At 45.2% G+C, this 15602-nt stretch overlaps 1 protein-coding gene across 1 annotated transcript; it reads right to left on the reverse strand.

Annotated features, from left to right (window-relative positions):
* Nucleotides 1–983: 983 nt before the first annotated feature.
* On the reverse strand, nucleotides 984–1911 carry LOC111162371 (G0/G1 switch 2). The gene is made up of 2 exons (XM_022526749.1): nucleotides 1816–1911; nucleotides 984–1669 (listed from the first exon to the last, which is right to left on the reverse strand). Exon 2 carries the CDS (start codon nucleotides 1650–1652, stop codon nucleotides 1341–1343), a length of 312 nt encoding a protein of 103 aa, XP_022382457.1. The 5' UTR covers nucleotides 1653–1669; nucleotides 1816–1911; the 3' UTR covers nucleotides 984–1340.
* Nucleotides 1912–15602: the final 13691 nt, after the last annotated feature.

Consider the following 15602-nt stretch of genomic DNA (forward strand, 5'->3'; position numbering starts at 1 on the left):
ATGTCTCCTGGGGGGACAAAATTGCTCCTCCTCTGAGAATCAGTCTCTGACTTCATAAACAGATTACCTGAGCCATCAAGTATTTACTAAGAACCGATTATTTGCCTGGGACTTAATAATTTCTGTGAACATTAAAGAGGAAGAGGAGGACAAGGAACTTGATCACAAGATTATACTCTATTCCTGGAGGAAGAGGACTCAGATGGGAGATAACCTGTCTTTTCTCCTTCTAACCTAGAGCTTCTTACTATGATTTGAGTTGAGGAGGAGGAAGGCTGGGTAGAGCCAGAGATCCATTTTGGGCATTCTTGGGACCTTGCCTTCTGTCTTCTGACCAGCTAGCTAGTTTTCTTTTTCTTTCCTCTCTCTCTCTGTTAAAATACAGTTAGGAAGAGGGGCATCGGGGTGGCTCAGTGGGTTAAGCCTCTGCTTTCTGCTCAGGTGATGATCTCAGAGTCCTGGGATCAAGCCTCACATCAGGTTCTCTGCTCAGCAGGGAGCCTGCTTTCCACAACCCCCGCTCCCCAGCCTACTTGTGATCTCTGTCAAATAAATAAATAAAATCTTTAAAAAAAAACAAACAAACAGGAAGAAAGAGGTATCAGTCAAAGGAGCCTCTCTGGTCAGGTGTGAGATGGCAAATAGGTTTTTTGCCTCGAATTAATCAGTATCTGCTATTAGTATACTGTAGCTCACAAGCTGATTTATCTTCTGATCCTAAAATGCTAAGCCTGGTGGGACTTAATAAAACTTTTTCTGCCTCCCCTAACATGAAACAAAAACGAATCCTCCATATACTTAGAAGCACGCAATAGGAGGATCAGAGTCCCTGACAGTGAAGCAAATGCTGCCTTCCGGCTCAGGTACTGCTCCCCGCGCAGGGCTCAGCTAAGACTCCCTCTGCCAGCATCCTCACCCTCTCTGCTGTCCGCCCCAGGGAAACATCCCCCTCAGGAATCAGATACTGAGACATAGTATAAAACGAGTTTTATTTCAAAATGCAAAATGGTGGTCACTGTAATAATTAATAATAATAACAAGAATATAAAAAGCATTCCCCGCCTTCCACCTTAGTGCAAAATGGTAGATGCACTCAGATAGCTCGAAGACACGTAATTTTGGACACGTTATCCTGCAATGCTGCACAGCAGCAACACTTAATCCCAAACTCCTTTTGGTGGATCCAGGTGGTAGTTCAGGTCTGGAAGCGGGTGGCTTCTCAGATCTAAGTCCAAACAGCACAGGACTCCTGCTCTCTCCCCCTTGAGCCCGACCCTACACGCGCCCTCTTTCTCGCACTCAGGCTTTCTCTCCCCTCCGTCCGCGGGTTCCCAGGGGTCCTACGAGGCGTACTGCCGGATGGAGAGCGTCCGGCTGCAGAGGAAGGCCTCCTGCTGCTTGCTTTTCTCCCGCAGGGTCTGGGTCGCGAGGCTCTTCCGCTCTTGAGCCGCCTGGAGCTCGGCCACCGCCGCCTCCTCGTCCCGCAGGCGGCTAGCGGCGGTGAAGGGGCTGCACACAGTCTCCACCAGGCCGATCACCAAGCCGACGAAGGCCAGCACGCCGCCCAGCACGTACAGCTTCAGCACCTTCCGATTGGGCCTCTGGGCCATCAGCTCCCTGGCCAGCGGGATCAGCTCCTGCACCGTTTCCATCTCGGGGCTGGGGTGACCTGCGGAAGGGGCGACGCAGGAAAGGGGACCGTCAGCCACGGAAGGATGGCTCCAGCCTGCCCGAGCTTCCCTCACTCGGCTGTCCCGCAGGAACGGGGGCCCGCCCCGGACCCCGCCCCGCCGCGCTCTCTCCCGCGGGGTTCACCTTGGGGGCGCAGCGCAATCAGGAGGCAGCGCGAGCGGTCAGCGCGTGCGGGGGTCTGGGCGGCCTCTGCGTTCTCCTCCGACGCAGCCGCGGCTCTTCCAGGTGGAGACTCCGCAGCTGGCACCTCGGCGGTGCCCGGGGGACGCTTATATCTTTTCCTCCGAGACCCGCCTCCCGAGCTCCCCTGGCCCGGGGCCAGCGCCGCTAGCGCCAGAGGAAGGAGGGGGAAGTAGGGGGCGGGGAAGGACCTAGGTGGGGGCGGCCAGGAGCTGTGCACGCCTGGGTCTTGAAGCTGGGAGTCCCAAGCAGGGGAGACCGCGGCGGGCGTGCGGGGATGGGGGCTGCCGGGACGCAGGAGGTCCCCCTCCGGGTGCGCACCCCGGTGAGGACCCGGAGCCCTGGGAGGTAGCGCGGACACACCCCATGTGACTCTTCCTTAGTGGTGTGGGTGGGTGGCCCAGCTTTCCTTGCCCTGGGTGGCCTGTGAGGGACCCCTAATGAGGACATCGCGGGAAGGGGGGGCCTTCTACCTAACCGGAAGTTCTTTGGTTTTTATTCCTAAGTGTTGTCATTTTCCCACAGGTATGGGGACCGGAGGGGAGAAGGCAAGGGGGAGGGATCCTGGAAGGAGCAGAACCAGGTTTCAGGGCTGTTTCAAAGATCCAGTGTTGGAGTCCTTGCATATTTTAACAGTAATCTTTTTTTGGGGTGGGGGCTGAGGCAATTTCCCCGACAATTTAGTTAAAAAAGACAACCTTGTCAGCTACCCTTTGCCTTGGCTATTAGCATTTAAGGTAGTAAGATTTTTGTGGGCAAGGTTAGTTAAGCAGCTTTTGTAAAATTTTGCCTTTTAGTCTGCACCTAAGCAGTCAAGGTGACATGGGGCCAAATAGGGGTTATTCCTACAGGTTGGTGAACACTGCTTATTGTTCTTTTAATGTTGTCAGACAGGAAATTTCTGCAACAAAGGACCAAGTTGAGATTAATATCAATCTTGGAATTTTCTTTCTTTTTTTTTTTAAGATTTTATTTATTTATTTGATAGAGAGCTCATACAAGAAGGGGAGAGGGGCAAAAGGAGAGGGAGAAGCAGACTCCCTGCTGAACAGGATCCTGATGAGGGGCTCGATTCCAGGACCCTGGATCATGACCTGAACTGAAGGCAGAAACTTAACTGACTGAGCCACCCAGGTGCCCCAGTCTTGGCATTTCTTTGAATCTTTCTTAAAATTTTGAAGAAGTCTCTAATAACCTGGCAGAAATGATATGCAAACCTCAATGAGTGTGCCAAACACTGGCTTCTGGAAGCGTATATAATATATACCTTATTATCGGGGCTTTCACTTGGTTCCTTCTCTGAAGGTGAGTTAGCCCAGCATTGGTTGCAAAACTCCAAAGTTGACCTGAAATTGACTCTATCATAAGCATTTCCGGTATTTCTATAACTCAAAGAGGAAATCCACGTGCCTTCCACCGTCAGCAGATTGCAATTTATCCGGGGTTCCCCTTTTTTGTGATTTACTGTGGTAGAGCACGTTACTACCTGGATGAGTTCCCCTCTTTCCCTCTTTGATAATCTGACTTTGACCTTGACCCCCAACCCCACCAGCTCGCTGGCCAGGGCTGCGCAGACAGAGCAGCAGGTGGTACAGATTGGGGGTGCCAGGGCATTTGGTGTTTCTGGTTTAGGTGGTAGCTGGAGCTGAGGAGGAGGTGGTGGGAATAGAAGGCTGAGGAATCCAGGATCAATTTGCATTTAGGAATTTCTGATGGCTCCTCTGTCTAGGTGGGGAAAGAGAACCCAGCTTCTAGGGTAGAGGGTTATGTAGGGCTTGGGAAACTAAGCACGTGCTTTAACAGTGCTGATGTCACTTTAGAGATGGAAAGCCTTATGTTGCATCATCAGGTCAGACCAGCTGTAGGGTAATCAACCATTTCAGGGTGTCTAGGGCTGAGGGGTTTCCCTGAGTGCAGGACTCACAGGGTTGAAACTGGGACAGCTCTGGGCTAATTGGGGTAGCTGGTCATCCGACCCTTGAGTCTATCCTAACATTTAGTTGTGCCATTTCTAGGAAGGTAGGAAAGGCCAGTTTAAAATTTATTTTGCTTTCCAAATCCCTTTCTCCCAAACATTAAAACAAACACCCAGAGCCATCTGTAGAGGAGCAGAGGGGCAGCAGGTGGTCCTAGCAGTGAGTGCAGAAGAGAGAGAGAGAGCTGCCCCACAGCTGTGCCTTGGGGATTGAAGGAACAGGAGACAGAGGCCTTTTGGTTGATTGGTTGTCTATCAGCCTCAACTAGTAGTAGCATTACTTTGTTACCAGCTCTTTGCCGCCTATCAAAGTCACTGCCCACCCGGGTATAATAGGAGGCTGGAGGGAGAGGATCATCCATTATAGAGACAAGATAAAATCATTTGTAAATCTTAAACTCCTCATTTTTTTTTTTCTCGAATTGCTTTCATTTCATGTACACTACTTTTGGAGAGGTTTCTTATCTCTCAAATATCAGTGGATGATTTTTGAATCTACATGTCCAACTTTTGTCTGCTTCTGGATTAGAGTTCCAGAGTCTAGACATTTCTGTGTGGATCTGTTGCTTTTTTTTTTTTTTAAGATGTTATTTATTCATTTGACAGAGAGAGATCACAAATAGGCGGAGAGGCAGGCAGAGAGAGAGAGGGAAGCAGGCTTCCTGCCGAGCAGAGAGCCCGATGTGGGACTCGATCCCAGGACCCCGAGATCACGACCTGAGCCGAAGGCAGCGGCTTAACCCACTGAGCCACCCAGGCGCCCCGGATCTGTTGCTTTTATCACAAACTTAACACACTCTAAGATGCCCCATATTCTCTGTACTCTTACAAACTAACTCATCTTCTCATGTATCCTTATTGCTAGCAGGGGCATCTCCACTGTACCTGTTCTCTGGGCTTGAAATACTGTGGCATTTTTTTGGCCTTTCCTGACCATTCTGTCTCACTGTGCCCTACCCAGTGCCCTGCTTTATTTTTCTTCATAGCACTTAGTACCTGACTTTATATGGATAGAACTGTTGCTTTGCTTTTATTTCTTTTCCATGCTCATTGGAGCCACCAGTGAGGGCCGCCAAGCTTCATGAGGGCTGGAACTGTATTTTGCTTTTCACTGTGTCTCCAGAACCTCCTATGATCCTTGGCATATGGTAGGTCCTTAAGAGGTATCTATGGGATTAACGAATGTCTTCCCCATTGGACTGGCAGGAAGGGACCGTGTTTATTGGATTTGCATGCAGACATTTAGCAGATGCTCAAAGAAGCATTCAGGTTTTTTCTTTTTCATTTTTTCTTCTTAAGTAGGCTCTGTGTCCAGCATGGGGATTGAACTCAACAATCGTGAGATCAAGAGTTGCATGCTCTACCAACTGAGCCAGCCAGGAGTTCCATTGTTTTTGTTTTTCGATAGTTTTCTTTTCTCTTTTGTTGTTGTCGTGGTTGTTGTTGCTGTTCTTCTTCTTCTTCTTCTTCTTCTTCTTCTTCTTCTTCTTCTTCTTTTGCCTTTAGTCCTCTTCTCTGTATTCTATTTCTGACACTACAACCAAATAAATCTTAAAATTAAATTTTTATTCTTTTTCTTTGTTTTTTTAAAAAAATTTCTTATTAACATGTAATGTATTATTAGCCCCAGGGGTACAGGTCTGTGAATCATCAGGCTTACACACTTCCCAGCACTCACCAAAGCACATACCCTCCCCAGTGTCCATAACCCAACCAACCACTCCCCACCCTCCTCCCCTCTGCAACCCTCAGTTTGTTTTGTGAGATTAAGAGTCTCTTATGATTTGTCTCCCTCCTGATCCCATCTCGTTTCATTTTTTTTCCTTCCCTACTCCCCAAACCCCCCCATGTTGCCTTACAAATTCCTCATATCAGGGAGATTATATGATAATTGTCTTTCTCTGATTGACTTATTTTGATTAGCTTAATACACTCTAATTCCATCCACGTCGTTGCAAATGGCAAGATTTCATTTCTTTTGATGGCTGCATAATATTCCATCTTCTTTATCCATTCATCTGTTGATGGACATCTAGGTTCTTTCCATAGTTTGGCTATTGTGGACATTGCTGCTATAAACATTCGGATGCACGTGCCCCTTCGGATCACTACGTTTGTATCTTTAGGGTAAATACCCAGTAGTGCAATTGCTGGGTCGTAGGATAAGCTCTATTTTCAACTTTTTGAGGAACCTCCATGCTGTTCTCCAGAGTGGCTGCACCAGCTTGCATTCCCACCAACGTTGTAGGAGGGTTCCCCTTTCTCCGCATCCTCACCAGCATCTGTCGTTTCCTGACTTGTTAATTTTAGCTATTCTGACTGGTGTGAGGTGGTATCTCGTTGTGGTTTTGATTTGCATTGCCCTGATGCCGAGTGATGTGGAGCACTTTTTCATGTGTCTGTTGGCCATCTGGATGTCTTCTTTGCAGAAATGTCTGTTCATGTCCTCTGCCCATTTCTTGATTGGATTATTTGTTCTTTGGGTGTTGAGTTTGATAAGTTCTTTATAGATTTTGGATATTACCCCTTTATCTGATATGTCATTTGCAAATATCTTCTCCCATTCTGTCATTTGTCTTTTGGTTTTGTTGACTGTTTCCTTTGCTGTGCAAAACTTTTGATCTTGATGAAGTCCCAATAGTTCATTTTTCCCCTTGCTTCCCTTGCTGTTGGCTGGCGATGTTTCTAAGAAGAAATTGCTGTGGTTGAGGTCAAAGACGTTGCTGCCTGTGTTCTCCTCAAGGATTTTGATGGCTTCCTTTCTCACATTGAGGTCTTTCATCCATTTGGAGTCTATTTTTGTGTGTAGTGTAAGGAAATAGTCCAGTTTCATTTTTCTGCATGTGGCTGTCCAATTTTCCCAGCACCGTTTGTTGAAGAGACTGTCTTTTTTCCATTGGACATTCTTTCCCACTTTGTCAAAGATTAGTTGACCATAGAGTTGAGGGTCTATTTCTGGGCTCTCTATTCTGTTCCACTGATCCATGTGTCTGTTTTTGTGCCAGTACCATACTGTCTTGATGATGACAGCTTTGTAATAGAGCTTGAAGTCTGGAACTGTGATGCCACCAACTTTGGCTTTCTTTTTCAACATTCCTCTGGCTATTCGAGGTCTTTTCTGGTTCCATATAAATTTTAGGATTATTTGTTCTATTTCTTTGGAAAAAATGGGTAGTATTTTGATAGGGATTGCATTAAGCATGTAGATTGCTTTAGGTAGCATAGACATTTTCACAATATTCGTTCTTCCAATCCATAAGTATGGAACATTTTTCCATTTCTTTGTGTCTTCCTCCATTTCTTTTGTGAGTATTTTATAGTTTTCTGAGTACAGACTCTTTGCCTCTTTGGTTAGGTTTGCTCCTAGGTATCTTATGGTTTTGGGTGCAATTATAAATGGGATTGATTCCTTAATTTCTCTTTCCTCTGTCTTGTTGTTGGTGTATAGAAATGCAACTGATTTCTGTGCATTGATTTTATATCCTGACACTTTTCTGAATTTCCATACAAGTTCTAGAAGATTTGGAGTGGAGTCTTTTGGGTTTTCCACATAAGTATCATATCATCTGCAAAAAGTGATAGTTTGACTTCTTCTTTGCCGATTCAGATGCCTTTTATTTCTCTTTGTTGTCTGATTGCTGAGGCTAGGACTTCTAGTACTATGGTTGAATAGCAGTGGTGATAGTGGACATCCCTGCCGTGTTCCTGACCTTAGCAGAAAAGCTCTCAGTTTTTCTCCATTGAGAATGATATTTGCTGTGGGTTTTTCATAGATGGCTTTGATGATATTGAGGTAAGTACCCTCTATCCCTACACTTTGAAGAGTTTTGATGAAGAAAGGATGTCGTACCTTGTCAAATGCTTTTTCAGCATCTATTGAGAGTATCATATGGGTCTTGTTCTTTCTTTTATTAATGTATTGTATCACAATGTTTGATTTGTAGATGTTGAACCAACCTTGAAGCCCTGGAATAAATCCTACTTGGTCGTGGCGAATAATCCTTTTAATGTACTGTTGGATCCTATTGGCTAGTATTTTGATGAGAATTTTCACATCTGTGTTCATCAAGGATATTGGTCTGTAGTTCTCTTTTTTCATGGAGTCTTTGGCTCTGGGATCAAGGTAATGCTGGCCTCATAAAATGAGTTTGGAAGTTTTCCTTCCATTTCTACTTTTTGGAACGGTTTCAGGAGAATAGGAATTAATTCTCCTTTAAATGCTCAGTAGAATTCTCCTGGGATGCCTAAATTTTTATCTTGATTGCCTGCTTAAAGCCTGGATCATTTTTTAAAAGATTTTATTTTGTATTTATTTATTTGAGAGAGAGAGAGATCACAAGTAGGCAGAGACACAGGCAGAGAGAGAGGGGGGAAGCAGGCTCCCTGCTGAGCAGAGAGTCCAATGTGGGGCTCAATCCCAGGACCCTGGGATCATGACCTGAGCTGAAGGCAGAGGCTTTAATCCACTGAGCCACCCAGGCACCCCAAGCCTGGATCATTTTTTTTTTTTAAGATTTTATTTATTTATTTGACAGGGACAGTTCACAAGTAGGCAGAGAGGCAGGCAGAGAGAGAGAGAGAGGGAAGCAGGCTTCTCGCTGAGCAGAGAGCCCGATGTGGGACTCGATCCCAGGACCCTGAGATCACGACCTGAGCTGAAGGCAGCGGCCTAACCCATTGAGCCTCCCAGGTGCCCCTGGATCATTTTTTATTGCCTTCATGGACTCCCGGATTCTGCAGATTGGATTTACTTGATTGGTATTCTTGGAATCTGAGACTTCTATGATCTGCTCTTCTCTACTCATCTGACTTTATATTCCGTTCTTCTCCAACAAGAATCCTTTGCTCCACAGGTGGGTTTCTCATGGCCAGAGAAATAGTCCATTCTCATTTCAGCTGCCTCACCTTTGCTCATAATCTTCTTCCTACCTGAAATGCTGTTCTCATTCCACTCTGTCTTCCTCTCTTCCATTCATGTGCTCCAGGAAGCCAGCAGCACACCCTGATCTCTCCTTTCTGTGAATTTCAGCCGCCTTTATGGCTTTTCCTGCACAGGTTGGCACTGTGTTGTGTGCTGTTTATACAGCTCTCTCACTGTTCCCTGTGGGCTTGCCCTGCCTCCATGGAAGACCAGATCTTTGTACCTTTCATGGTGTAGCGTATAATAGGGGCTTAATCAATACTAGTTCCATTGACCTGAAAGTCACTATTGAGATAGAGATTGCAAAATGCTCAGATTCTCTGGGGAGGTTATTTTAGGCACAGTGGCTTGTCCTTGGCACGGAGCCTGGGGGTGAAGATTGCCCAAGACCTCATAGCTTGGCTTAGTTCCTTCCACTCTGGCTTCCTCACCTTTCACTTGCATTCCCAGCTTAGTGTCTGACATTGCAGCGATTGGCTTACTCTGGGGTGCTCCTCCAGCCTGCTCCTGGGACCCTGGGGCCTTGACAAATCCACGCTGGTGAACAGACCCCTTGTAGACAGTTTGCTTTAGTCCCTCATGGCTTCTGGCCGAGCAGAGCCACCATCTGCTGAACCATGTGGCGTGTGCCTGGAACAGTAGCACCCTACAACCCCCGTCCCACTTCTGAATCTCACTACTCTACTCGGCAAGTTAGAATCAGCAGAGAATTTTCCCGAAGCTCAAATGCCAGTGCAGCTTAAGAGGATAGGGCTCTGGAGTCAGATAGATTTGGGTTCGTTCAAGACCTGGCTCCTCTTACCAGCGTCTGACCTTGGACAAGTGACTTAGCTTCTCTAGTCTTGTTCATCCTCTGTAAAGTGAGGGTGATGATCACACCTATTAAATGAGGTGTGGGGAAGCCTGAACGAACTTGAGCACTGGAAAGGGCTTAGCAGGCTGACACGAATGAAAGCAATCATTATTCTGTTGATTGTTGATTGACATTATTCTGTTGAATGATTCAGTCATTATTCTGTTGTCTTTGTCTCTTGCTCAGGTCAGCCATTCCTGTGGTCTTTTATCCCCGGGCCCAGGCCATTCACATTCCCTAGGTGACATACAGGCAGGGATAAGGTCCAAAAATATTTGTTAAAGTCCGCCATATATCTGATACTGTATTTAGTTACAGAAAGCAGAATACAACACTGTTTTTGCCCTACTGAGGCTCATAGTCAAGTATAGGTCTCAGACATTAAGTAAGTTATTACAGTATACTGAGATAAGCACAATAATAGAAATAGACACCAGGTAAACAAATAGAATAGAATGAGAAAAATATTCACTGATTTAGTTTGGGGATTCCTTGACCAAGGAAGGCCTAAAAGTGGGTGATGTCTGAGCACCTGAGGGTATTAAAGGATGGATAATGTTTACCAGGTGACTCTGGGAGGGGTGGGGGTTCAGGGTTAGGGGAGGCCTGGAGTGAAAGAGGACTGCATATAAAAAGGATAGGATGCATGAGAATACGTTGCATGGTCCAAGAGAAGTTAGGCAAGACTGGAGTCAGAGCATAAAGGATGGATTTTGGGAAATGGCAGGAAATCAGGAGGAAGTAATGGGCAGGAGCCATAATGAACAATTACCTAAATGATTGCCCACATATGTGGTGTCTAGGAACTATTGACCACTCCCTTCTTCTAGAAGACATTCTCCTTGGCTTCTATGTCATCTTATGCTAATTTTCCTCCTGTTCTATTCTGGACACCCCTTAGCTTTTTTTTTTTCCCCTCACTTTTGCCTTTAAAAATTTTTTTAAGTAGACTCTGTGCCTAGCATGGAGCCCAGTGTGGGGCTTGAACTCATGACCCTGAGGTCAAGAACTGAGTTGAGATCAAGAATTAGACACTTGGGGCACCTGGGTGGCTCGGTGGGTTAAAGCCTCTGCTTTCGGCTCAGGTCATGGTCCCAGGGTCCTGGGATCGAGCCCCACATTGGGCTCTCTGCTCAGCGGGGAGCCTGCTTCCCTCTCTCTATGCCTGCCTCTCTGCCTGCTTGTGATCTCTGTGTGTCAAATAAATAAATTTAAAAAAAAAAAGAATCAGACACTTAACTGAGCTACCCAGGTTCCTCATCCTTTTGCCTTGTATATGACCTCTAAATATCAGCAGTTCTCAGGACTCAGTCCTGGAACCTCTTTTTAAACTTTACATAGTCTCTTTAGGTGATTTAGTTTACTTGTGAGGCTTCCATTATGCCTCTGTGCAGATGACGCACATGTCAGAGCTCTAGACCTCTGTATCTTCCTGCCCAGGAAGGTATCTTCCTACATCTTGACTTAGAAAGCTATCAAACTTTCCATGTCCGAAGCCAAAGTCAGTATTTCCACCCCCCAAATTTGCACCACCATCTTGCTTCATCTAGACTTCATCATCTATCTGGTAGACCAGGTCCTAAGCCTCGGAGCCATCCTTTTCTCCTTTCTCTGTCACCTCTCATATACAATCACCAAGACTTGTCATTCTGCATCTTAAATATCTCTTGACTTTATTTGCTTTCTATCCCCCTTGCCACCCTCCTAGTCTAGGCCCTCTTCATCTTCCTGGACTATTGCTGTGGTCTCACAATTGGTCTCTCTGCCTTGGGTCTTGAACTATCCAATCCAATCCAATGTAAACTTAAAAAAAAAAAAAAGAAAGAAAGAAAAAAAGCAAACCTTGTCATGTCATTCTTCTCTTTAAAACCTTTCAGTGGATCCCCATGTTGCCCTTTGGTTCATGGCCTGGATTCTTAGCACGGTGTATAAGTTCACCCATGGTTTTCTCCTTGTCTGTTTTTCCAGTTTCATTGTATGTCCCTCAACCCATGCTCTCTTGATGCCAGCCACACTGTTTTGGATCTTTCACAAGATCCTTCCACATGTTGTTCTCTTTACCTGGAACACTTATCATTTCCCTTGATCTTATGAACTTATACTCATCCTTCAAGTGTCACTGTCCTCTCACTGCCTCAGGGAGGCCTTCCTTGATGCTTAGGTGAAGGAAGCTCCCTGTGCTGCATTTTCCCACAGCCATCTCACTTTCCCTTTCATGACTCTATTGTGTGTCTCCATCACCAGACTGTAAGCTCTGTGAGGGTGGGGACTATCTCTGTCTTGTGCAGTGTTCTCAGAGCTAGCACCATGCATCGTCTATTGAATTATCTAATCACATCTATCACTTTGTCTTATATTGAATTGCTTATGCTCTAGGCAGTTGGAAAAATTGATGAATTTCAGGCAGCAGAATGGTTCAATAAGACTGAGTTTTAAGGAGATCACTATTGGCAGAGTGAAGAATGCATGAGTGGATTGAGAGTAGAGGCAATGAATAGGATGTTGTTAGGGTAATTCAGGCAGTGAGGGACTGGGCTAAGACACAAGTAATGGGGATAGAGGGAGACAGATTTGAGTGATGCACTGTAGGTAAAACTGGAAGGCTTAGTGCTGTAGAGGAGAAAAGGAGTCAGAGATGACTCCCAGGTTTAGAGAAGGAAGAAGGAACACATTTAGAGAAGAAGAAAATGAGTTCCATTTTGGGTATATGGAGTTTGGGCTGTTTATGAGACAAAGGTAGTCATTAAGGAGTTGTATATGAATCATGAATCTGGAGCTCTGGAGAGAGATTGGGTTGTGAGTTGAGGATTTGAGAGGTTTCAGTGAGTTGGGGCTGGCAGAGATCTTGGGAATGGGGGAGATAACCCATGAGGGAATAGAGAGAGGAAAGAAGGATGGAAATATGGGAACCAAGGAATCACTGATGCTTGCCTCAGGCTGGTGGTGAAGCAGAGCAATAGGTCTTATTTCCTGAATCAGCTTGCAGAGTAGTTCAGTTCTAAGAGTATTTAATCATAAAATCTGATTTTCTTCTTTCACATCAAGAATCTAGGCCAGGAGCCCTCTTGGACTAAAGGACTCATTTTTAATGTAGTAGGCAGAATTTTAAGATGGCCCCTGATGTACAAGCCCTATAAAGCCCCCCAGGATTTGCAAATATGATGGGATAGTCACTCCCATGATTAGGTTATATTATATGGACAGCTGATTTAATAAAATTAAAAATTCAGTTCATCAGTCACTTGAACCACATTTTGAGCACTCAACAGCCACGAGTAGTTAGTGGCTACCATATTGGACAGTGCAGACACAGAACATTTCCATTGTTGCAGAAAGTTCTATAGGAGCGCACTGGGTCTTAATCCATGGAACTGTAGGAAACATCTGGGAAGTGGTTCTCAATTCTGGCTATAGATGCTGCCTGAATTCTTTGTTCCTCTTCATATCTAAAACTGTTCATTAACAGTTGTCTACAATCACTGTATCCATTTCTTCATCAACCATTTCCTCTTTTGCCTACGTCCATCTGGCTTCCATTATCACCACCCCCACCAAAAGCTAATGGGATGTTTATTGAATGAACTGGATTTTATCATTCAACAGATAATAACTCTTTCTTCCTTCTGGAAACACCTTTTCTCTTTGCTTTTCTTTCTTTCTTTTTTTTTTTTTTTTAAGATTTTATTTATTTATTTGACAGACAGAGATTACAAGTAGGCAGAGAGGCAGGCAGAGAGAGAGGAGGAAGCAGGCTCCCTGCTGAGCAGAGAGCCCGATGTGGGGCTCGATCCCAGGACTCTGAGATCATGACCTGAGCCGAAGGCAGAGGCCTCAACCCACTGAGCCACCCAGGCGCCCCTGCTTTTCTTTTTGCTAGATCAATTATATCAGAAATCTCTCCAAGTAGGTCCCAAAGATCAGTAATGTTTAAAGCTGTAAAGGTGATTCTGCCACGGTAGTGAATTATTGCTCTTAAGGTTGGGGGTATTCTAGGGTCTTACTATGATCCCTCTTCTACAGCTACATTATTTCCCTAGGTCAGTAGTTCTCAATCCTGGCTCCACTTTAGAATCATCCTTGAGGGTTTTAAAAGCCATCATTGCTGGGGAGTTCCCAAGATGGATCAACTCTGAATTCCTGGGGATGATTATATCTCCTGGGGCTGGAGAAAGACTTTAGAGGTCCTAAGCCCTGAAAAGATTGAGTTTTCTACCCCTCCCATAGAAATCAAAATAACAACATTATTAAATCTTAAAAATATATATAGGGCAGATGTGCAGCCTTCTAATTTTGCATTAGGTGTTTACTTCCATGTCTTAAAAAATATTAGATATAAAAATTTTCCAAAAAAATGTTGGTACTTCTACCTTGCTGGCACCTTAAATATATGTTTAGCCTGCCCTAGGAAGTCCGGCCCCAAATCTCATCCCAAGGTCACCTCCTAGGAGAGACTTCTCTTACCCATTACTTTTTTTTTTTTTTAAGATTTTATTTATTTATTTGACAGACAGAGCACGCAAGAGAGCACAAGAAGGGGAAGAGACAGAGGGAAAGGGGGGAGCAGACTCCCCGCTGAGCAGGGAGCCCAGTGGATGTGGGGCTCCATCCTGGACCCTGGGATTGTGACCTGAGCTAAAGGCAGACACTTAACTGACTGAGCCACCCAGGTGCCCCTTATCCATCTTTTCTTAAAGTGGCACTTTATGGGTCATCCCCTTAAAAAATATCTCATAGAAAGTATTGACATTTATAATTGTTAGATTTATTTTTTGGCTTGCTTGCTTATTGTTTGTTACCTCCACGAAGGCAGGGTCTTATCTTTTTTGCTGTTCATCTAGCACAATGCCTGGTACAAAGTAAGTGTTCAATGTATATTTCCAGAATGAATGAGTGAATGCACCTGATGTATGGCAAACAGCAGTGAGTAGAGGAATCCCAAGGCAGGTAGGCCACCTTGGGTTGTCACCCTGTAAAAGACTCTCTTCATGGGGTGGGATGGGAGAAGTGAGTTCATGAAGGGAGGTCCTTGTTTCCAGCAACCTGGTCAAGGCTTAGAGTAGCAGGCACATGCCATGATGTTGATGGATGCCAGCTAGTATTTATTTTTAGGATGTAATTTCTCTGTGTCACCTCCAAATTTTCAGGAAAATTTCTTCAACTGGAGCTATGTGTTTTGTTCTTAGGGGAATGGAGGAAGGACTATGTGTTCATGTTTGGGGTCAAAATAGGCTGGCAAGATGCTTAAAAGGGAACTAGGAGTGTCTGAAGACAAACAGCAACAGGAATGAATTTGTATTAACTGCTAGCATCTCCCTAGAGTTGTCAGCATTATGGTTATTTGAATAATAGACAAAAGGGTGATTTGGATAGCTAAAAAGTTGAGGTCACTCTGGTTACATAATTAATAAATTATTTGGTAATTCTGTGTTCAGTGCCTGTGTCCTGTGAGACAATGGCTTGCCTCTGGGCAGTGATTCTGTTTGACTTGTTTACTCCTAGTCACTGGATGCCTTGGCTTGATGGGTGCTCAGTAAATATTTGTTTTGCAAATGAATGGTTCTGGATGTTTCTGTGTTTCTGGGTCAAAAGTCAGAAGGGTCTGCTGACACATGATGAGGAGAACTGAAAGAAAAGCCCAGGCTCTGAGAATGAGGACTGGGTAGAAGTTGGGGGTGGGGGGTGGGGGTGTTCTGTATGGACTGGTTTGTTGGGAGGATTCAGATCCAAGCTCAGGCCCCCTGGGTGGCTGGAGGGAGAATAGGACACTATTGATCCCTAGTCAGTGGACTTGAGAACCAGGTATTCTGAGATCCTGCTGGGTTGTGGGAAGGGGTTTCTTAATGTCTTAGGCTTGGTGCTCATTGGCCCAGGGTTGGGATGGGCCTAAAATGACTGGTGGGACACATTATCTTAGACGGCACAAGGATAGGCAGGAACTGGCAGACTTTGGGCTGCACGTGTTCCCTGATTCTCTGAGAGTG

This window comes from Enhydra lutris, unplaced genomic scaffold (assembly GCF_002288905.1).
Source record: "Enhydra lutris kenyoni isolate GAN:26980312 unplaced genomic scaffold, ASM228890v2 scaffoldscaffold91, whole genome shotgun sequence".
Taxonomy (NCBI): domain Eukaryota; kingdom Metazoa; phylum Chordata; class Mammalia; order Carnivora; family Mustelidae; genus Enhydra; species Enhydra lutris.

What these genes read in the sequence shown, in the direction of transcription:
- LOC111162371 (XM_022526749.1), bottom strand. Translation starts at nt 1,652, where the DNA reads ATGGAAACGGTGCAGGAGCTGATCCCGCTGGCCAGGGAGCTGATGGCC.